The 15,739-nt window shown below is 37.6% G+C and overlaps 1 protein-coding gene across 1 annotated transcript in view; it reads right to left on the bottom strand.

The window, feature by feature from the left end:
* The window catches only part of LOC119423432 (protein unc-13 homolog C), a gene marked incomplete in the record, with an annotated part of 132,231 nt that overhangs the window by 52,184 nt on the left and 64,308 nt on the right, over positions 1-15,739 (bottom strand). The window contains 2 exon segments of the mRNA XM_037690825.1: positions 4,272-4,357; positions 7,309-7,442. Coding sequence (XP_037546753.1) covers positions 4,272-4,357; positions 7,309-7,442 — 220 coding nt within the window.

Raw genomic sequence — 15,739 nt, 5'->3', positions numbered from 1 at the left:
CCCCCCCCCCCCCCCCCCCCCCTGCAGAATGTCTAGGTCAATATGTGCTTGTTTGTGCGAGGTGTTTTTTAATATTAGAGGTTTTTTTTCTCAGTCAAGAAATAAAAGTGTGATAGTTTTTTTTCGCCTCCAACTCCTACATGTGTCCAGTTTACCACTGTTTTTGTCTGTCCAAACAGGTCTCACTTGTAAATAAGATTTTGAGACTCAATGTGATTAATCTGTTTAAATAAAGGTTGAGTGAATGAAAAACTACAAAAGTTTGTGCTTCTGCTAACTTCTTTCTGCAAATGTCAGCTTGTTATGCTCCTTTCAACGTATTTATGCAAGTTTCAACTTGTTCTACTATTTCAGCCACCGTTTAGCTGTTTTATGTTAATTTTTGCTTTTGCAGCTAATTCCACATTTTTTGTACTCATTTCAACCTTTGTCAGCCTAATTCAGCAAACGTGCTCTCTGCACTTCCTTCTGGTAACAAACTTTTTTCTGATTTTGTAGCTACTTTTCAGATGTTTTTATTTATTTATTTTCAAATTTCTGTTTTTTTTTTTTTTCAGATAATTTCCACTTGGTGCTCATTTCTGCTTCTTTCTTTTTAGTGTTTAGTGTATTATTTAGTTGATGTTTTTCTTAGTTCACATCTTAGATCTTATTACTGTTTTTCTTTTACATTGTATTGTTGGATGTAACTGGGACCCTGTGTACATAATCTTGTACAACATGTACGTCATGAGATGCGAATGACAAATAAATCTCTCTGACTCTGACTTTCAGCCAAATTGGTCAAATGTATTTTTTCTGCTGTCATGCTAATTTAAGCTTGTTCTACCTTTTCAGCTATTTTATAGCATTGCTTTAGCTCATTTAAGCTGGTTTCTGACAAATTCAAGTTTTTCACATTTTTTTTGCTACTTTCAGCCTAATTAACTTATTTGTACTAATATCCGCTTGTTGTGCTCCTTTAAGCTTTTATCTGCTAGTTTTAGTGTTAACTGGTTTTTCAGCTACTATTTTCTTTTTATGCTAATTTTAGCTTTTTCAACTAATTCCACATTTTTAGCTCATTTTATTTATTTCTGCTTCCTTCTGTTAGCTTAAACTTTTTTGTCTTTTCAGCTATTTTTAGCTAGTTTTGCTAATTTCAGCCTTTTTTTAGCTAATTTTCTATTTTTTGTGCTTTTTTTATTTTTATTTAAACTTAAATCTGCAAATATGTGGTCTATAGGCTTTCTTCTAACTTGAGCTTGTTCTTCAAATTCAGCTACATTTCAGATTTTTTTTTTTTTTTACTAATTTCAGCTGTTTTTTCAGCAAGTTATTCTGTAATAAGCATTCACACGGCATTTTCACAGGAAATGCAATTTCTTTTGTTAAGAGTTGCAATATATCCATGAATGTCCCAGTTCAGAAAACCAATGTCACGTTTGAGTACACTTTGTTATTGTACATTAAACATCTTATAAAAAAAACACTCTCTGTGTATTTGAGTGTGTGAAGTTCATTTAAAGTCAAAAACTTTGACACAACACAACCTCGTTTTTTGTGGCTACTGATGCTGAAAAAAGTTTTTACTTGGTTTGTTTTTATTGTTTGCTCAAACACTGAAACGTAAATTACATCTGCATATAAAAGTCCTTTAGCTTTCCCATTTTTCTTCATGCCAAAACCTGACAGTATGCTGTCAAGCAAATTCAGAAAACTAAACATAAAGTTCAGATATTGATGTTAACAAACCTTACCACTATTGCTCCCTAAAAAATCTGACTCGTTCTTCTTTGACTTTTCACTGTTGGAAATTCTTGGTTTCCACTTGTTTTCATGCCACTTGCTCTTTTGTCAGCTGCACAAAGCTGTCCTCATGGCTAATAGAAACTCTCAGTACAAAAGACCCAAGTAAATAAACTATTTTCAGGGCAATGTTTGAGCAAAGGTTAGCAAAAAAAACATATTTTTCTGTGCCAAACAGTTTTAGTTGGACTGCTTTACTATCCAGGGCAGGACAGAAGCAGTACCTGCAACAAGACACTGACCTAAAATTTGGATCAGTGCTCAGAGTGAGAGAACTGCAGAGAGAGGGGAAAACATAAAAATTGACTACATCATCGTAAGCATTTCTGTGGAATTTCAGCCGATATGTGAGCATCTTAGTCCATATAATATGACCATTTAAATGCTGGAAAATTTTAATCTTTTATTAAATAAATATAATAAAAAAGACCTGACTTAATCAAGTGCATATAAGATAGTTTAGGTAAATAGAACACAACTTCCTGTGCGTTATTATGATAAATGTCAGTTTAATAAAGCTTCTTTCACATTTATTTTAAAGCAAAAATTTAGAAAAAAGACGTAAAAAAAATCCTCATTGACCAAACACAAGCATGTTCACATTAAACTGCTTTAAAGTTCATTCACACACCCAGTGCTAATAAACCTGTTCTCCTTTTCACCTTGGCACCGTTTACTACATCCTTTAGAGTTTGATCCAGAAGCCACCAGCTTTAAACAAAGCCTCCAGGAGGCATTTACTACCTCCTGGCAGGTGGTCTGGCAAAAGCGTAGGATCAGAACTGATGTCAAAACCAAACGGCAAAACAAGGAATATCTCTTTTCATGCCAGCAAAGCAGATCTGGGGTGTGAAGCTTGATTTTCTGTTGTTACAGAAAATAAAAGCAACAGATATCAGAAAAAAAAAAAGAAAAAAAATCTACCTCACAAGCAGAGCTTACAAGAGAAGTAAACTGGGATTTCATTTTGAAGCATACTGGCTGATTTAGGTTTTAGATGGCTGCAGCTAATTAATTATTCCATGCAAGAAAAATACTATCCTTCATGTGAAGAATTCCCATATTTCTCTTTTCTTGGCCCGTCGTAAAAGAACAATGCAAAATACAAATCAAAATATACTTTTATCTATAAAATAAAAGGCTCATTGTGTGTACAATATTTAAAAGGAACAGCAACAAAAATGATACTGCACGATGCATTGAATTTACATGATGGGGGTAAATTTACATTACATGCATACTTATTATTTTTGCACTGAAGGTGAAAAGGCAATGTTTTTGCCTGTCTGTGTGCATGTGTGTGCGTGTTTGTCTTTCTTTGCTGTGTTACCAAAATAGTTCATGATCACTAGAAGGATTTTAAGAAACTCTCAGAAAGTAATCCTTAGACATAAATTGCATCTACGGTTGAAAACCTTCTATAGTCAGTCCATTTCAAGATGGCCACCAGTGCACCACAGCAACAATAATAAACACAAAACTTGCTATAACGCAACCAATTTTACAGATATTTAACTAATATGTGTTGTGGCAGTAGTTGAGAGTCTTCTGGAACATATACCATGAGAGCTATACATTGCACAACATCTTTACTTAAAAGTTTGGTATTATTGTGTCAAATTAACACAGTTTGTACGTTAACAAAATAGCACATAAACCATAGGCTCCCTGGTGTTTCATAGAAAGAAACAGTTGGATATACAGCACATCTACAACTTAATAACTTTTGGAGTCAACCTAATTCAAGCTGGGTGTCACTGCTAATCAACCTTAAACATAAACATGGCTGAATTCAGTGGTGCAGGCACTGAGCTATGGTTTGGTGTGGTAGTAGCTGAGAGTCATCCTCAGTGCTTACATCAAACACAGCATACTTGCCATATTGAGATGGTGTGCACCATCATTTGCAAAAGTGGTTGAAACTTTGTCCCTTCTCATCATAAGAGGATCTCAGTTTAAAACTCTGGCATAACATATACATTCCTTTAAATAATTATATTACTATTGCTACATTCTATTTCTTCTATTGCTGTTCTATTCCATAGCTTGTAACAGCTACTAGTGGACAATAAAGCATCAAAATATATAAAGTAGAAAAAAAGTTAGGTATCTTAGAATGTCTTTGATCAAATATTTATTTTTGATTTAAGGACATTTCCTTTTCTCTGTCAGGACTTTAAAGTCAGTAACAGAAAAGAGCACTCTAAACAGGCAGAAGAGTAGACCACACAGCCAAGAAGGCGCAGCACAGCACCAGCCAATAAACAGCAGACTCAAACGCAGCAAATTAACACAGTAACACTATCACTGAAAAGTTTAAAAGAAACAAGAGAGCAATAAAATACAGCCAGCTGGTGATTAGCTAACACGTGCCTAATGTTTTTGATAATCACTCAGTCAATTTCAGTCATTTATCAGATTATTTTACTCGACTCCTTTTACACAACCTTTGCGATAGATAAGTGACTGATAGCTTCACTGACCTTCCATTGCATACTTCATATCCTGTGCAAAGAGGTTCCACATGATCTCAGCGCTGATCTTCCCCGCATTCAGCTCCTGGGGAAACCTGGCGGGATTGAGACAGATTCCAATCACACTCATTTCCGTATGACGGCACACTCAAGTGGATGACCTAATGGATAGTCCCAGACTGAATTTCTAGTAAATAACAGATGGGGAAGAGGATTTGGTTGGTGTATCTCAGAATCAATTCATCTGCTACACCCAGCCCTGGTTAGATTGGGGCTGAAATTGAGATGCATGCCTAAAGATGAGAAAAAGTGCAGGAGGAAATGTCAAATCTTAGGAGAGCCACAGAGGGTGGCCACATCTTTGGCAAGTAATCTGTTCTGAATGCCTATGGATTTTCAGTCAAAGCTTAAATGTGAGATGTCAGTGGTTTAATTATCCGTATCTTACAGACATGGGAGGACATTTATGGATGACAAACCCCGTTTTGAAAAAAGGTTAATTTATCTGGAAATGTTTTGTTTTTGTGCTGGAGATTGCTGTGCCCTCACTGTCAAACACATTTGCTCAATGATTTCTAGTGAAATTATCTTTTTTTTTTCTTCTATGGGACATTTCTGCAGAAAAGGAATAAACAATATGTATGTGTTGGATGAAACGCTAATACTATAGAAGCCCTTGCTTCTTCTTTTTATCACCAGCCATCTCAAAACATATTTGTCTGCCTGAATTTTTCATCAGTGTTGTCATGCACCCATTTGGTGTATTCTAAGTGTGGCAAACAATAAACACCTTCTGGGGCTGAAATGAATTAAATCTGCAGTCAGTTCACAACCTGTATCTGAGAAACAGGTGTTTTCTGCAAAACAATATTTTAAGAAATAGTCTTCCCACACTTTAAACTTTTAAAAACAACCAGAGAATACAGTTTTGGTTTTCCAATCGTCACATCAGTTCTGTAGATTTGTTTACTGGATCAAAATTCCCGAGGCTTGATTCCCACATAAATATTCTCAGCAGAGAGCAACAGACTGACAGCTACTTCCCTCTAGCTACAGTGCTGATTATTGAAAGGCAACAAGTCCACTCATGGCTTTATGCTGAAAAAGCATCAAACTTGCTGTCACTCTGCAGCTTGACCATGGAAAGGTGGAGACACTGGGCATGAATATTGCAGACCTATCATTAGTCAGTGTAAGAGAGAAAGCTCAGGGCATAAACAAAGTCTTAATAAGCATCATAAATCAGCAAGAAAAGAAAAAAAACAATAAAACAAAAAGAGCGAGTCATGTAGGAGGGTATGTACGTAGAGGGAGAACAACACATTTCTTCAGTGGCACTTTTTGTTGTAGACATAACATTTCTTTATTATATTATAGAAATTCTTTGTAAAGAGTAAATATTTTCAATAAAATTATATGTATTATACAAGAATACATTTTTTACTCTAAGCTCTGATCTGCTATATGGTTTTGCAACAGTGATTGGATGTTTTATCTTTTCCAAATATGTGTCTCCACACATCGCATTTTTCACCACCTACTTTTCTGGTAGCTTCACAGCCCACCTGAAAATACACCAGTCAGCCACAACATTGAGACCACCGACTCTATACTGAGTAGCTCTCCTTCATTACTGCAAAGCCAATACAGACCAGTCAGAACAAAGAACTCCTGGGAACATTTTGGACTTCCTGGTATTCAAAGATGCTCTGTGAATTGTGAGGAGTCAGTGGACGGTGATTACTTCCTACAGATTCTATCAGATCCCAGCAGGTTATGTCAAATTGGTATCTTGAGTTATGGAGGCTGAGTGAAAACCTCGAACTTTAAACAATCGTCAAACTGTTTTTCTGGGACCAATTACTGTCCTGCTGAGTGGACACAGTTACTGTAGGAAAATGTGTCATTTGGGTCTTTAATTGGGCTGCAAAATGTTTGGGTAGATGACAGGAGTCAAAGCAGAATGCCAGGATGCAGGTATTCTCAGCAGAACCTTGTGTTATAAACAAGAGTAACTGTATTACTCGGGGTTTAATTTGAGCCGGATCCTGCTGGAACAGGATCCGGGAACTCTCGTTTGGACATGGTGCGTTCCAGAAACTGTTTGCTTGGATCCGGTAACTCTCAGGCTTACTAATTATAAAGTTATGAACAAATATGACTGCCTTAAATGAATAAAACCTATATTGGATATGTAAACTGAAAATAATTACATAAAGACTCATTTTAAACGCAACAGCCACTTATGAGCTTCTTAATATCACATATGAGCTGCCTCTTCAAGTAAGCAATTCTGCCTCTACCCTTAAAAAAAATCTCCACCCCTAAGTGAGTGTTGAGCTAACCAGGCAGTCGTATGCGGGCAGGAGCCCACAGGCAGCTGCCATGAGCAGACGGACGAATCGAGCTTGGAACCGTCAGGTAAGGGGAAGGGAGCTTGACAGAAGCTGAGTGTTTACTTATCTAGGTAAGCGTAGATGTTTAATGAACTTTTAAAATACACCAAAATGCATGACATTGCATCTAATTTATTCAAAATTTTCTGGGGGAGGACCCCCAGGCCCCTCCCCCATCCCACCCGCCCATTATTTGTGTTGCAGCATTGATCGGTTTATAAATTAAGCCTTTATGTTACTCAATTTAATTGCCTGTGGCCATAATGTTATGGCTAATATAAGTCCTTGATGTGGACTTTTCAAAGGATTCAATGCTGATGAGTAAAAATAACAATAAAAAAAAATTGTGGGGATTTTCTTTAAAATGTATTCTATTGAATCAAATGATCATATACAAAAAAAACAGTGCAGATACTCTTTAAGAAGGTTATCATTTAATCTATTGTCAACATGTTTAAACAAATACAGTAAAAATTACAATTACTGTATGTTTTTTATTTTATTTACCTTCACACGTAACTACATTTGAACATGGGTTATTATTTTATGGTAGTTTGCCCATTTTTGTGTTAAGCAAAATCTGAAAATGTGTTTGAATTTATCTCCTGGTACAATATGCCTCAAGTCAAATAAAGCAGTACAGTACATACTGGTTAATGACTGGGGTGTATGCTGTGCGGTCCTCATCAATTACAGACACCATGAGAGTGATGAGTTTTGGCCAGAAGTCCAGGTTCTTGATAGATGGACCCTGCTCCTCTCTGGGAAGGTCCTGCTTCCGGCTCTAAACAGAAAATGTTCAGATGACAAGGTTAAATATACCATATATTGGGTATACATGCCCATTATATAACAATATGTATCACTGAGTGAAAAGAAAAATTCATTATTTTTACAACTACATTTACATTTACGAGGGTGGATTGCTCTCTTCAGAGCGAGGGTGAGGCTCTACCTCAAGTGGAGGAGTTCAAGTATCTTGGGGTTTGGTTCACGAGTGAGGGAAGAAAGGAACGTGAGATTGACAAACGGATTGGTGCAGCATCTGCAGTATTGCAGATGCTGTACCATTCTGTTGTGGTGAAGAGGGAACTGAGTTGTAAGGCGAAGCTCTCTGTTCACCGGTCAGTCTTCATTCCTACCCTCACTTATGGTCACGAGCTCTGGGTAGTGACTGAAAGAACGAGGTTGAGGATACAGGAGGTTGAAATGAGTTTTCTCTGCAGTGTAGCTGGACTCTCCCTTAGAGATAGGGTGAGAAGTCTAATTATCCAGGAGAGACTCAGAGTAGAACCGCTGCTCCTCCACATCGACAGGAGCCAGTTGAGGTAGTTCGGACATCTGGTAAGGGTGCCTACTGGGCACCTCCCTAGGGAGGTGCTTCAGGCATAGCAGACTGGGAGGAGACCCTGGGGAAGACCCAGGACATGCTGGAGAGACTGTATCTCGGTTGGTCCTGGGAACACCTTGGAGTCCCCCAGAAAAGCTAGAAGAGGTGGCTGTGGAAAGAGATGTTTGGGCCTCCCTGCTCAAGCTGTCCCCCGCGACCCGACTTTGGAACAAGTGGAAAAATGGTTGGATGGATGGATGGATGGATGGATGAATGGATGAATGGATGAATGGATGAATGGATGGATGGATGGATAATATACTTTAACTTGTGATTGGAGTGTTAGATGGGGCTATGATATACAAAGTTTCCAATTATCAAATGAACTCATTACAGTAGTCCCTCGTTACTTCGCGGTTCATTTTTCGTGGACTTGCTCCATCACGATTTTTCAAAGTAAGATTGGACATGACACACAACTGGCTGATTGATGGATGAGCCACATGATCTGCATGGATTTTTTATTTAAAATAAATTATTTAAAATTATTTAGCACCTCCTGCACAGGTCTGTGTGCAGCTCACAGCTGTGGGAGAAGTTTCCTCGTGCAGCTGATCAGCTGAACTCCGTGCAGAGCGGAGAAGTGGGCGTGGCCGAGAGTGCAGCCAGAGGCAGAGAGCTGAGATCATGACATGCTGTGCTCTTTTAGAGTGTTTAGAGTTTAGAAATATTGTTTAGAATATTGCAGGAGTGTGGGAAGGGTTTAAAACGCCGAGGTATGGACCCCCCGTGATAAACGAGGGACTATTGTACTCTCTGCATACTGAAAACAAATGAAAACATTACTCCATATAGCCTAATTAGAGACTGACAACAGGGCTGCTCATTCAATGAAATATAATAAAATTACACATTTCTACATTCAGTAAAAACCATCTATGATCAAATGCCCCAGCACATTTCCAAAGGATAACAGCCTGTTAATTAAATCTAAAATGCTGGGCTTATTTGTGGATGTCTGTGTGTGTCACAGGCTGTTGCAGTGATTTCTGTTGTAGTGTTGAAAGGTGTCAAGTCCAAAACCTCTCAGTGGCTCAACCATCTGTTCACTCTGTGTGGCTGCACTGCTCTCGAGTTAACGAGTAACCGTCCCAATCATCCAGTCAGACGACACACACACACACATCAGACTGCAGACCAGTGCCAGGCCATGGATCATTTTGTACAGGGCTGTAAAGAATAATGAAAAAGTTTTGTTTTGAACTTTATCTCGGTTAGTCTGCCTGATATTTTATGTTGAAAAAAAAAATCACTTTTGTCTGCACAATTTTAGCGCTTGCTTTACTAATGAAAACACTGAGGGTCCAACAGGTTCATCACATCCAGTTCATCACATCCAATGAGTCACATACATCATGCTCTGTGTGATATGTGGTGACCACTGAAGCCCTGAAACCTTCAAAACCACTTCCTCACATGGAGACTGAGCCCCCTTCATTAAAAGACAAGACATTGGAGATTTTAAAAGGAAACAAGTGAAGACAAAGATCAGAAACAATTATTGAAGACCACCACTTCATTAAATGTGTCTTTACTAGGAGCATTGTATTAGTGGCTAGCCACATTACTAAGAAGTTATATTAAATAATATACAGAAGTCCCTCGCTACTTCATGGTTTGGATTGCACGGATTCACTATCGTGGTTTGTGAACGTATACAGTCCATAATATTGTACAAAAAATTGTACAGGACACATGATTATCAACTTTATCATTAATCACATGATTGGGACAGTACTACAATAAAAACTTAACGAAAAAATAAAATACTTCTGACAAGTGATGCCACTTGTAGTTTTCTCTCAGTAAGCCATCACTCTATTCCTGCTCATAACTACCACATTTCCCAAAAGGCAACAGGGCCCCTCCCAGAAGCCTCATTTCCTTCTGCTGAAAAAAAAAAAAACAGGTAAAGTTTTGATCTGATCGGCACCCAGCAGATGCAGAGAAGCTGCATTGAACCCTTCGAACCGGACCAGAACTGGAGCAGAAGCAGATCTCCAGACATATTGGTGAATCTTGAGAGCTGGTAGCCGGCCCACGAGGACTTGGGAGCAGGGACGCACAACAAAGTTCTGGAGCTGTTTCCGTAGCCCATCGGAATTTTTTTCATCCAGACTTGGACTCAAATATACAACCTACGGTCCCACGCCGGTCAACCAAAGGTATGCCACCCCCACCTTCAAAAAATGTGCGTTGGCGCTCAAGAGCTGCACTGAATTGGACCAGAACTGGACCACCAAACTCAGTGGTGAACCCGAGAACTCCTAGCCAGCCCATGCAGACCTCCAAGCAGGGACACCCTTGTAAGTACAATTTAGTAGCAACACATAAGTATGTTGTTAAAATTAGTAGGTTTAAGAGTTTAGAACATTAATTGTGGGCTTCATCACTGCAGGGTATATCTGCAGAAATGAAACTGAGTTGGACCAGAACAGGGTCAGACCAGAACCGAGCACTGTTGCTGTGTTCTGCAGAGCTGGTGAGTAAAATTTAGTAGCTACATATACAATAATGAATGTATGTTGTTAAAATAACATAGGTGTAATACTTTGGAATATTGCGAGAGTGTGGGAATGGTTTCTAAAGCCTTAAAATATATGTAAATACTAAATATAACATCACGACTTCACAGAATTTCACTTACTGCGGGGGGGGGGGGGGGGGGGGTCGGACCCAAACACAAGCAATAAACGCTACTGTATTAAATAAATCACAAAATAATATAAATTAAACTGCAAAATATAAACTTCTAATCCTATTTGAATATTAGGTGTATTCATTAAATTATATATGATGCACCTTATTGTTTTTTGTTCTGCATGTGGCCTCCCCTCACGTGCACATCCCTGCAGCTGGTCTGGGGAAAATTGTCTTGCATAAAACCGGCCCGCGGTGCAAAACAGGTTGGGGATGCCTGCTCTAGTTTGTAGTATGTATAACTCAAGCTGGTGCAAATTATATTAAATTCTATCAAAAACTGATACATGTTTGGATCAGTTAATGCATAAATTTAGGTTGAATTATTTACAACCTTGATTGTATTGATGTTCGTACAGCAGACATGTCGTTGAGCATGTTCATGGAATGAGCCCATTTATCCCCAATACAATCTTTAGACTGTAATCAGTTCCTACAATAATCAACTTCTGTCTAGATGCTTGCATTGAATATATGGAAATGAAAGACACCTTATGCTGCCGTGTATCTTGCTGACTTTGCATTTGTAAAGGCTTCTGAGTTTAATCCTACAGGATCTGGAAACAGATTGATCTCCCAACTGATTTTACGACAAACAACCTCCAGTTCACAACTCACCAGTCATTGGGCTGCAAACCTTAAATTTATCTTTCTGTTTACAGACTTGAAAAGACATCACTCTGCATTCCATCGGAGGTTGAATAAATCAAATTCATCATAATTTCAGGAGTATCCAATAGTCATATTCTTCACATTTTGTCTCTGAAGAACCCTTGATGGTTGAACTGGTTTCAGTAGTGTTCCACTTAGTTTTATTTATTGTTTTTTGTCATGCTTTTAAACATTAAAAATTTACAAAAGCACTCAAGCACTAAAACAAAGAATAGCTAAAAGGCACGAATGTGGCTGTAATTAAAATTAAGACAGGCACTGCCAGCGATTTGCATTTGCTTTACCAATAATTTTTATCAATGATTAAAATGAAATCATTGCCAGCGTAACGAGTGGTTACCAGATAAAGTACGCTTTGATCAAAACCAGATCAACAGAACCAATATGAAATCCATTTTAGCTTCATATCCACACTTGGACACTTGTGGTCTGACACCTATGTTGGAAGAGTCATTTCTGAAGTCATGAATAAAAAAGGAAGTTGTCTTTTCTGGAGGTGATCAAAGCCCGGAGGTGCATGTGTGATCAAACTATATCAGTATGCATATATGAAGGACAGTGGAGGTTGTGCCATCCTTATTAAATTGAACAGAATATCCCACTAAAATGTATTGTACAGATCCTTCACTCATTGGTATTCACTTCTAGTAGACACACATACAGTACTTTGTCAGGGGTGATTGAGTGGCTTCCTGTCTTTACACAGCCCAGCAGCTCCACCCTATAGTTTATAGTAGAAAGTGAATGCAACACCGAACTATGAGTCCAACTTAAAGTTTATGACTTTGTTTGCACGAAGTGGTTGGGGCACAAAAGAAACATTCAAAGTAGTTAATGCTCTAGAGGATATCTAGTGGTTTATGGTTATTGTTTATCCTGTCCACTTCCTGCGTAGAAGGATTCTGCATTAGCATGCAATAGGTTCTACATCAATCCTGCCAATGTGACACAAAATGCTGGCTCTGATTAAAGGATGTTCTCAGAAAATAAAATACAATTCCCAGGAGCATAAGCTGTGAGCTATGAGTGGAAGTGATTCTCCTGAAATGCATTTTAAACTGCATTAAGTTTGCAATGCTTTTGTGTACATGGTATGGTAGAGTGAATTGTCAAAGTACTTCATCATTATCACCTAAAATATTGTGTTTTCCTTAGTTTTAGTTAAACAAATGTGGTCCACTAATTAGAGAGAAGATTAAATCTAGTCATCACAATTTTTTTTTTTTTTTATGCATGTAGTATCTGACCGTGGTAAGCACTTTCTGCATTTGGTATGAACTCATCATGTTGCTTTAATAGCAGCTGTGTTATTTTGTGAATGTTTATGAAGCATTCACACTGTTGTGATCCATTTTTCTTCCATACGGATTTCGGCATCTTTCTCATTCCACAATTTTTGTACTACTTCAAAAATTCATAAATCAAAACATTCAGCTCGTTCAAGAGAAGGGTGCAATGAGTTTTGGTATTGGTGTAACTTTAGCTTTTTGAAATATTTAGCCTTTTCTCTCACTTGTTTATTCTCATAGAAAGTGAATTGAGCTCATTTTACATCCATCAAACTGAGCTGCTTCAGATGTTATCAGTCCATTAAATTGCCGTTATTAGTTGTTATCATCCCCATGTGTAGCGGTGAGACTGTCCCACCTACCTCCTAGTAGGTTTAAAGGTATATTATTATCGCTGATAATAGGCAGTGTCACACAGGGGTAAACCAGGAAGTGTCTTTTTTTTTTTTTTCAGCTTATGTAACCCTTTTCCTAAACCTAACCTTACACCTGTCCCAGAGGACCAACCCTAAACTTAACCCACTTACCCTTGTGCCTAAACCTAACTAAGACCCTAAACTTAACCACGTGAAGCTTTTATGAGTGCTAACAAAAGGTAAAAACGGAGCCTATTATCATCGCTAACAACGCTAACAACGTACCTTTAAACCCACTAGGAGGTACAGGAGGGGCAGCGTCTGACCGCTACATATGGGGATGACAACAACTAATAACGACCATTTAATGGCTGATAACATTCGAAGCGGGTGGTCAAATCTTTAGATCTGTTACAACCTTTTAGTGCTCCTTTCACATTTTGTTCTGGTTCAGCTTCTTTCAATTTCCTTGTGCAAATTTAAACCTTTCTCAGCTACTTTAAGCTGTTTCTTCAGCTGTTTTGTGATCCTTTTAGATTATTTCTGCTAAGTACAACATGTTGGTGCTTCTTCTAACTTCTTTCTGCTAATATGCTCTTCTTGGCTTATTTCTGTAAGTTTCAGCTATTTTAGCTATTCCAACTACTGTTTAGCTGTTTATGTGAATTTTAGCTTTTTCAGCTAATTTCAGATCTTTTGCAATAATTTCAACTTTTTTCAGCCTAATTCAGCAAAAACAAAAATTGCTCTCTCCAATTTCTTCTGGTACCTTAAACTTCTTTCTGCTGTTTTAGCTAGTGTTCAGCAGTTTTTTTTCCCTAATTTTAGCTTTTTCAGATAATTTCCACTTCTTTTTGCTTATTTCTGCTTCTTTCAGCATATTTGGGCAAACATTCTTTCTGTTTTCTTCTGCTAATTTAAGCTTGTTCAAACTTTTCAACTAGCTTTATAGCATTTGCAGCTAATTTTAGCTGTTTTCATATAAATTCAAGTTTTTCATGTAAATTTTTGGCCTAATTAACTTATGTTATGCTAACTTCAGCTTCTTATCCTCCTTTCAACTATTTTCTGCTATTTTCAGCTTTTTCTGCATTTTCAGCTACTATTTAGCTATTTTGATGCTATTTTTAGCTTTTTCAGCTAATTCCCTTTTTTTATAGCTCATTTCAGTTCTATCTGCTTCCTTCTGATAGTTTAAACTTGTTTTTCCCTTTTGAGCTACTTTTCAGCATTTCTTTCTTGCCAATTTCAGCTTCTTTTTTTAGTTTATATCCTCATTTCTGCTTATTTAAATCTAGTTCAGAAAATGTGTGTTCTATCTGCTTTCTTCTGTTAGTTTATGCTTCTACGTTTATTAATTTCAGCTGTTTTTCAGCAAGTTCTTCTGCAGTAAGCGTTCACACTGCATTTTCGAAAGAAATGCAATTTTTCTAGTTTTATTTAACTTTTTTGTTGTTAATTTTTCCTCACTTAACTTTGAAATAGTCTTCTGAATTTTCCATGGGATTTTTGTTTAGTTAAACTCCAAATCTTATTTTTTTTTCATCATTTTTTGCCCAACAATGCTCAAATAAATTCCTAGAGTTTAGTAGCTTTGAGTACAACTTCACTAAACACAACAATTAAAGCAACATTCTGAAAATTTTAAACCTCTGGCCATTTGGGCATACTTTGTTGCTGTAAAGCATGCAGAATTGATCCCTGTTCGCTCGTAATTACCAACAATCTGCCTTTGTGTTGCTTTAACTGTATGTACATTGTGCTAGCCTGCAACTTTTCATTGTGGATAAACCACATAAAAATTCACGTTTTTTTTTCCCTCCTTTTCTGCTCTTATATAATTTTATGTCGTTCCGTTTTTCTACATAGTTCTTTTTTTACATCCATCTTTTAATACACAAATTGAAGATAAAATAAGGACAGATCCTCCCACTCTTCCCCCTCCATAAATAACATGCCCGGGCAGAGAGCTTTGCTGCTCTGTTATACAAGATGGCCTAACTGTGGTCCGAGGACTTTTCTGCCTGCCTGACCACTATGTCAGCTCTTATGTTGCCACGCTCGGTCACACTTAGCAACTGGAGAATCGGGGTCTAAGATGTGTTGTTTTTCTTGTGTTAAAGACTACCAAGTTGGTGTGAACTTAATGATTTATGGCCACAGTCAGGCCTACTTTTAGGTGAGGTTTATGTCTTTTTTCTTCATCCATACCGAAAACATTGATGGAGAGTCTGTCTGCCGTGAAACAGTGGTAGACGAGAATGTAATTAGCACAAGCGTCTATCTCACAGGTTTGGTAATTGCTTACAACCCCTTAGGCTTTTCTAAAAAAAGGAAGCTTATTATTCAACTTTTGAGGAGATTGCACCCTATTTCGACCTAAGAAGACATTATCTCCTGCAGCGTGGAAAACCTTTTCCTTGGCAAGGAAACCAAAAAATAATCGGGAGGAGCTGATGTTGACTGCTTATTTACTCAGGCGAGAGTGAAGCCCAAAAACGGGCATATTCAACATTTTTGTGTTAGGCCAACTAAAACTAAGCACATGGTGACTCTAAAATACTTACATGTGTAATTAATGTATACTGGAAAGATATTTAAGTCATTCTACATTCCATTGTATTACATCTTTAAGAGTATATGTATAGCTTGATGCTCCAGAATTATTTTTATA

The sequence above is a fragment of the Nematolebias whitei genome, chromosome 2, assembly GCF_014905685.2.
Source record: "Nematolebias whitei isolate Nwh7 chromosome 2, NemWhi1, whole genome shotgun sequence".
Classification (NCBI taxonomy): domain Eukaryota; kingdom Metazoa; phylum Chordata; class Actinopteri; order Cyprinodontiformes; family Rivulidae; genus Nematolebias; species Nematolebias whitei.
This window is presented reverse-complemented; position numbering and strand designations above follow the sequence as displayed.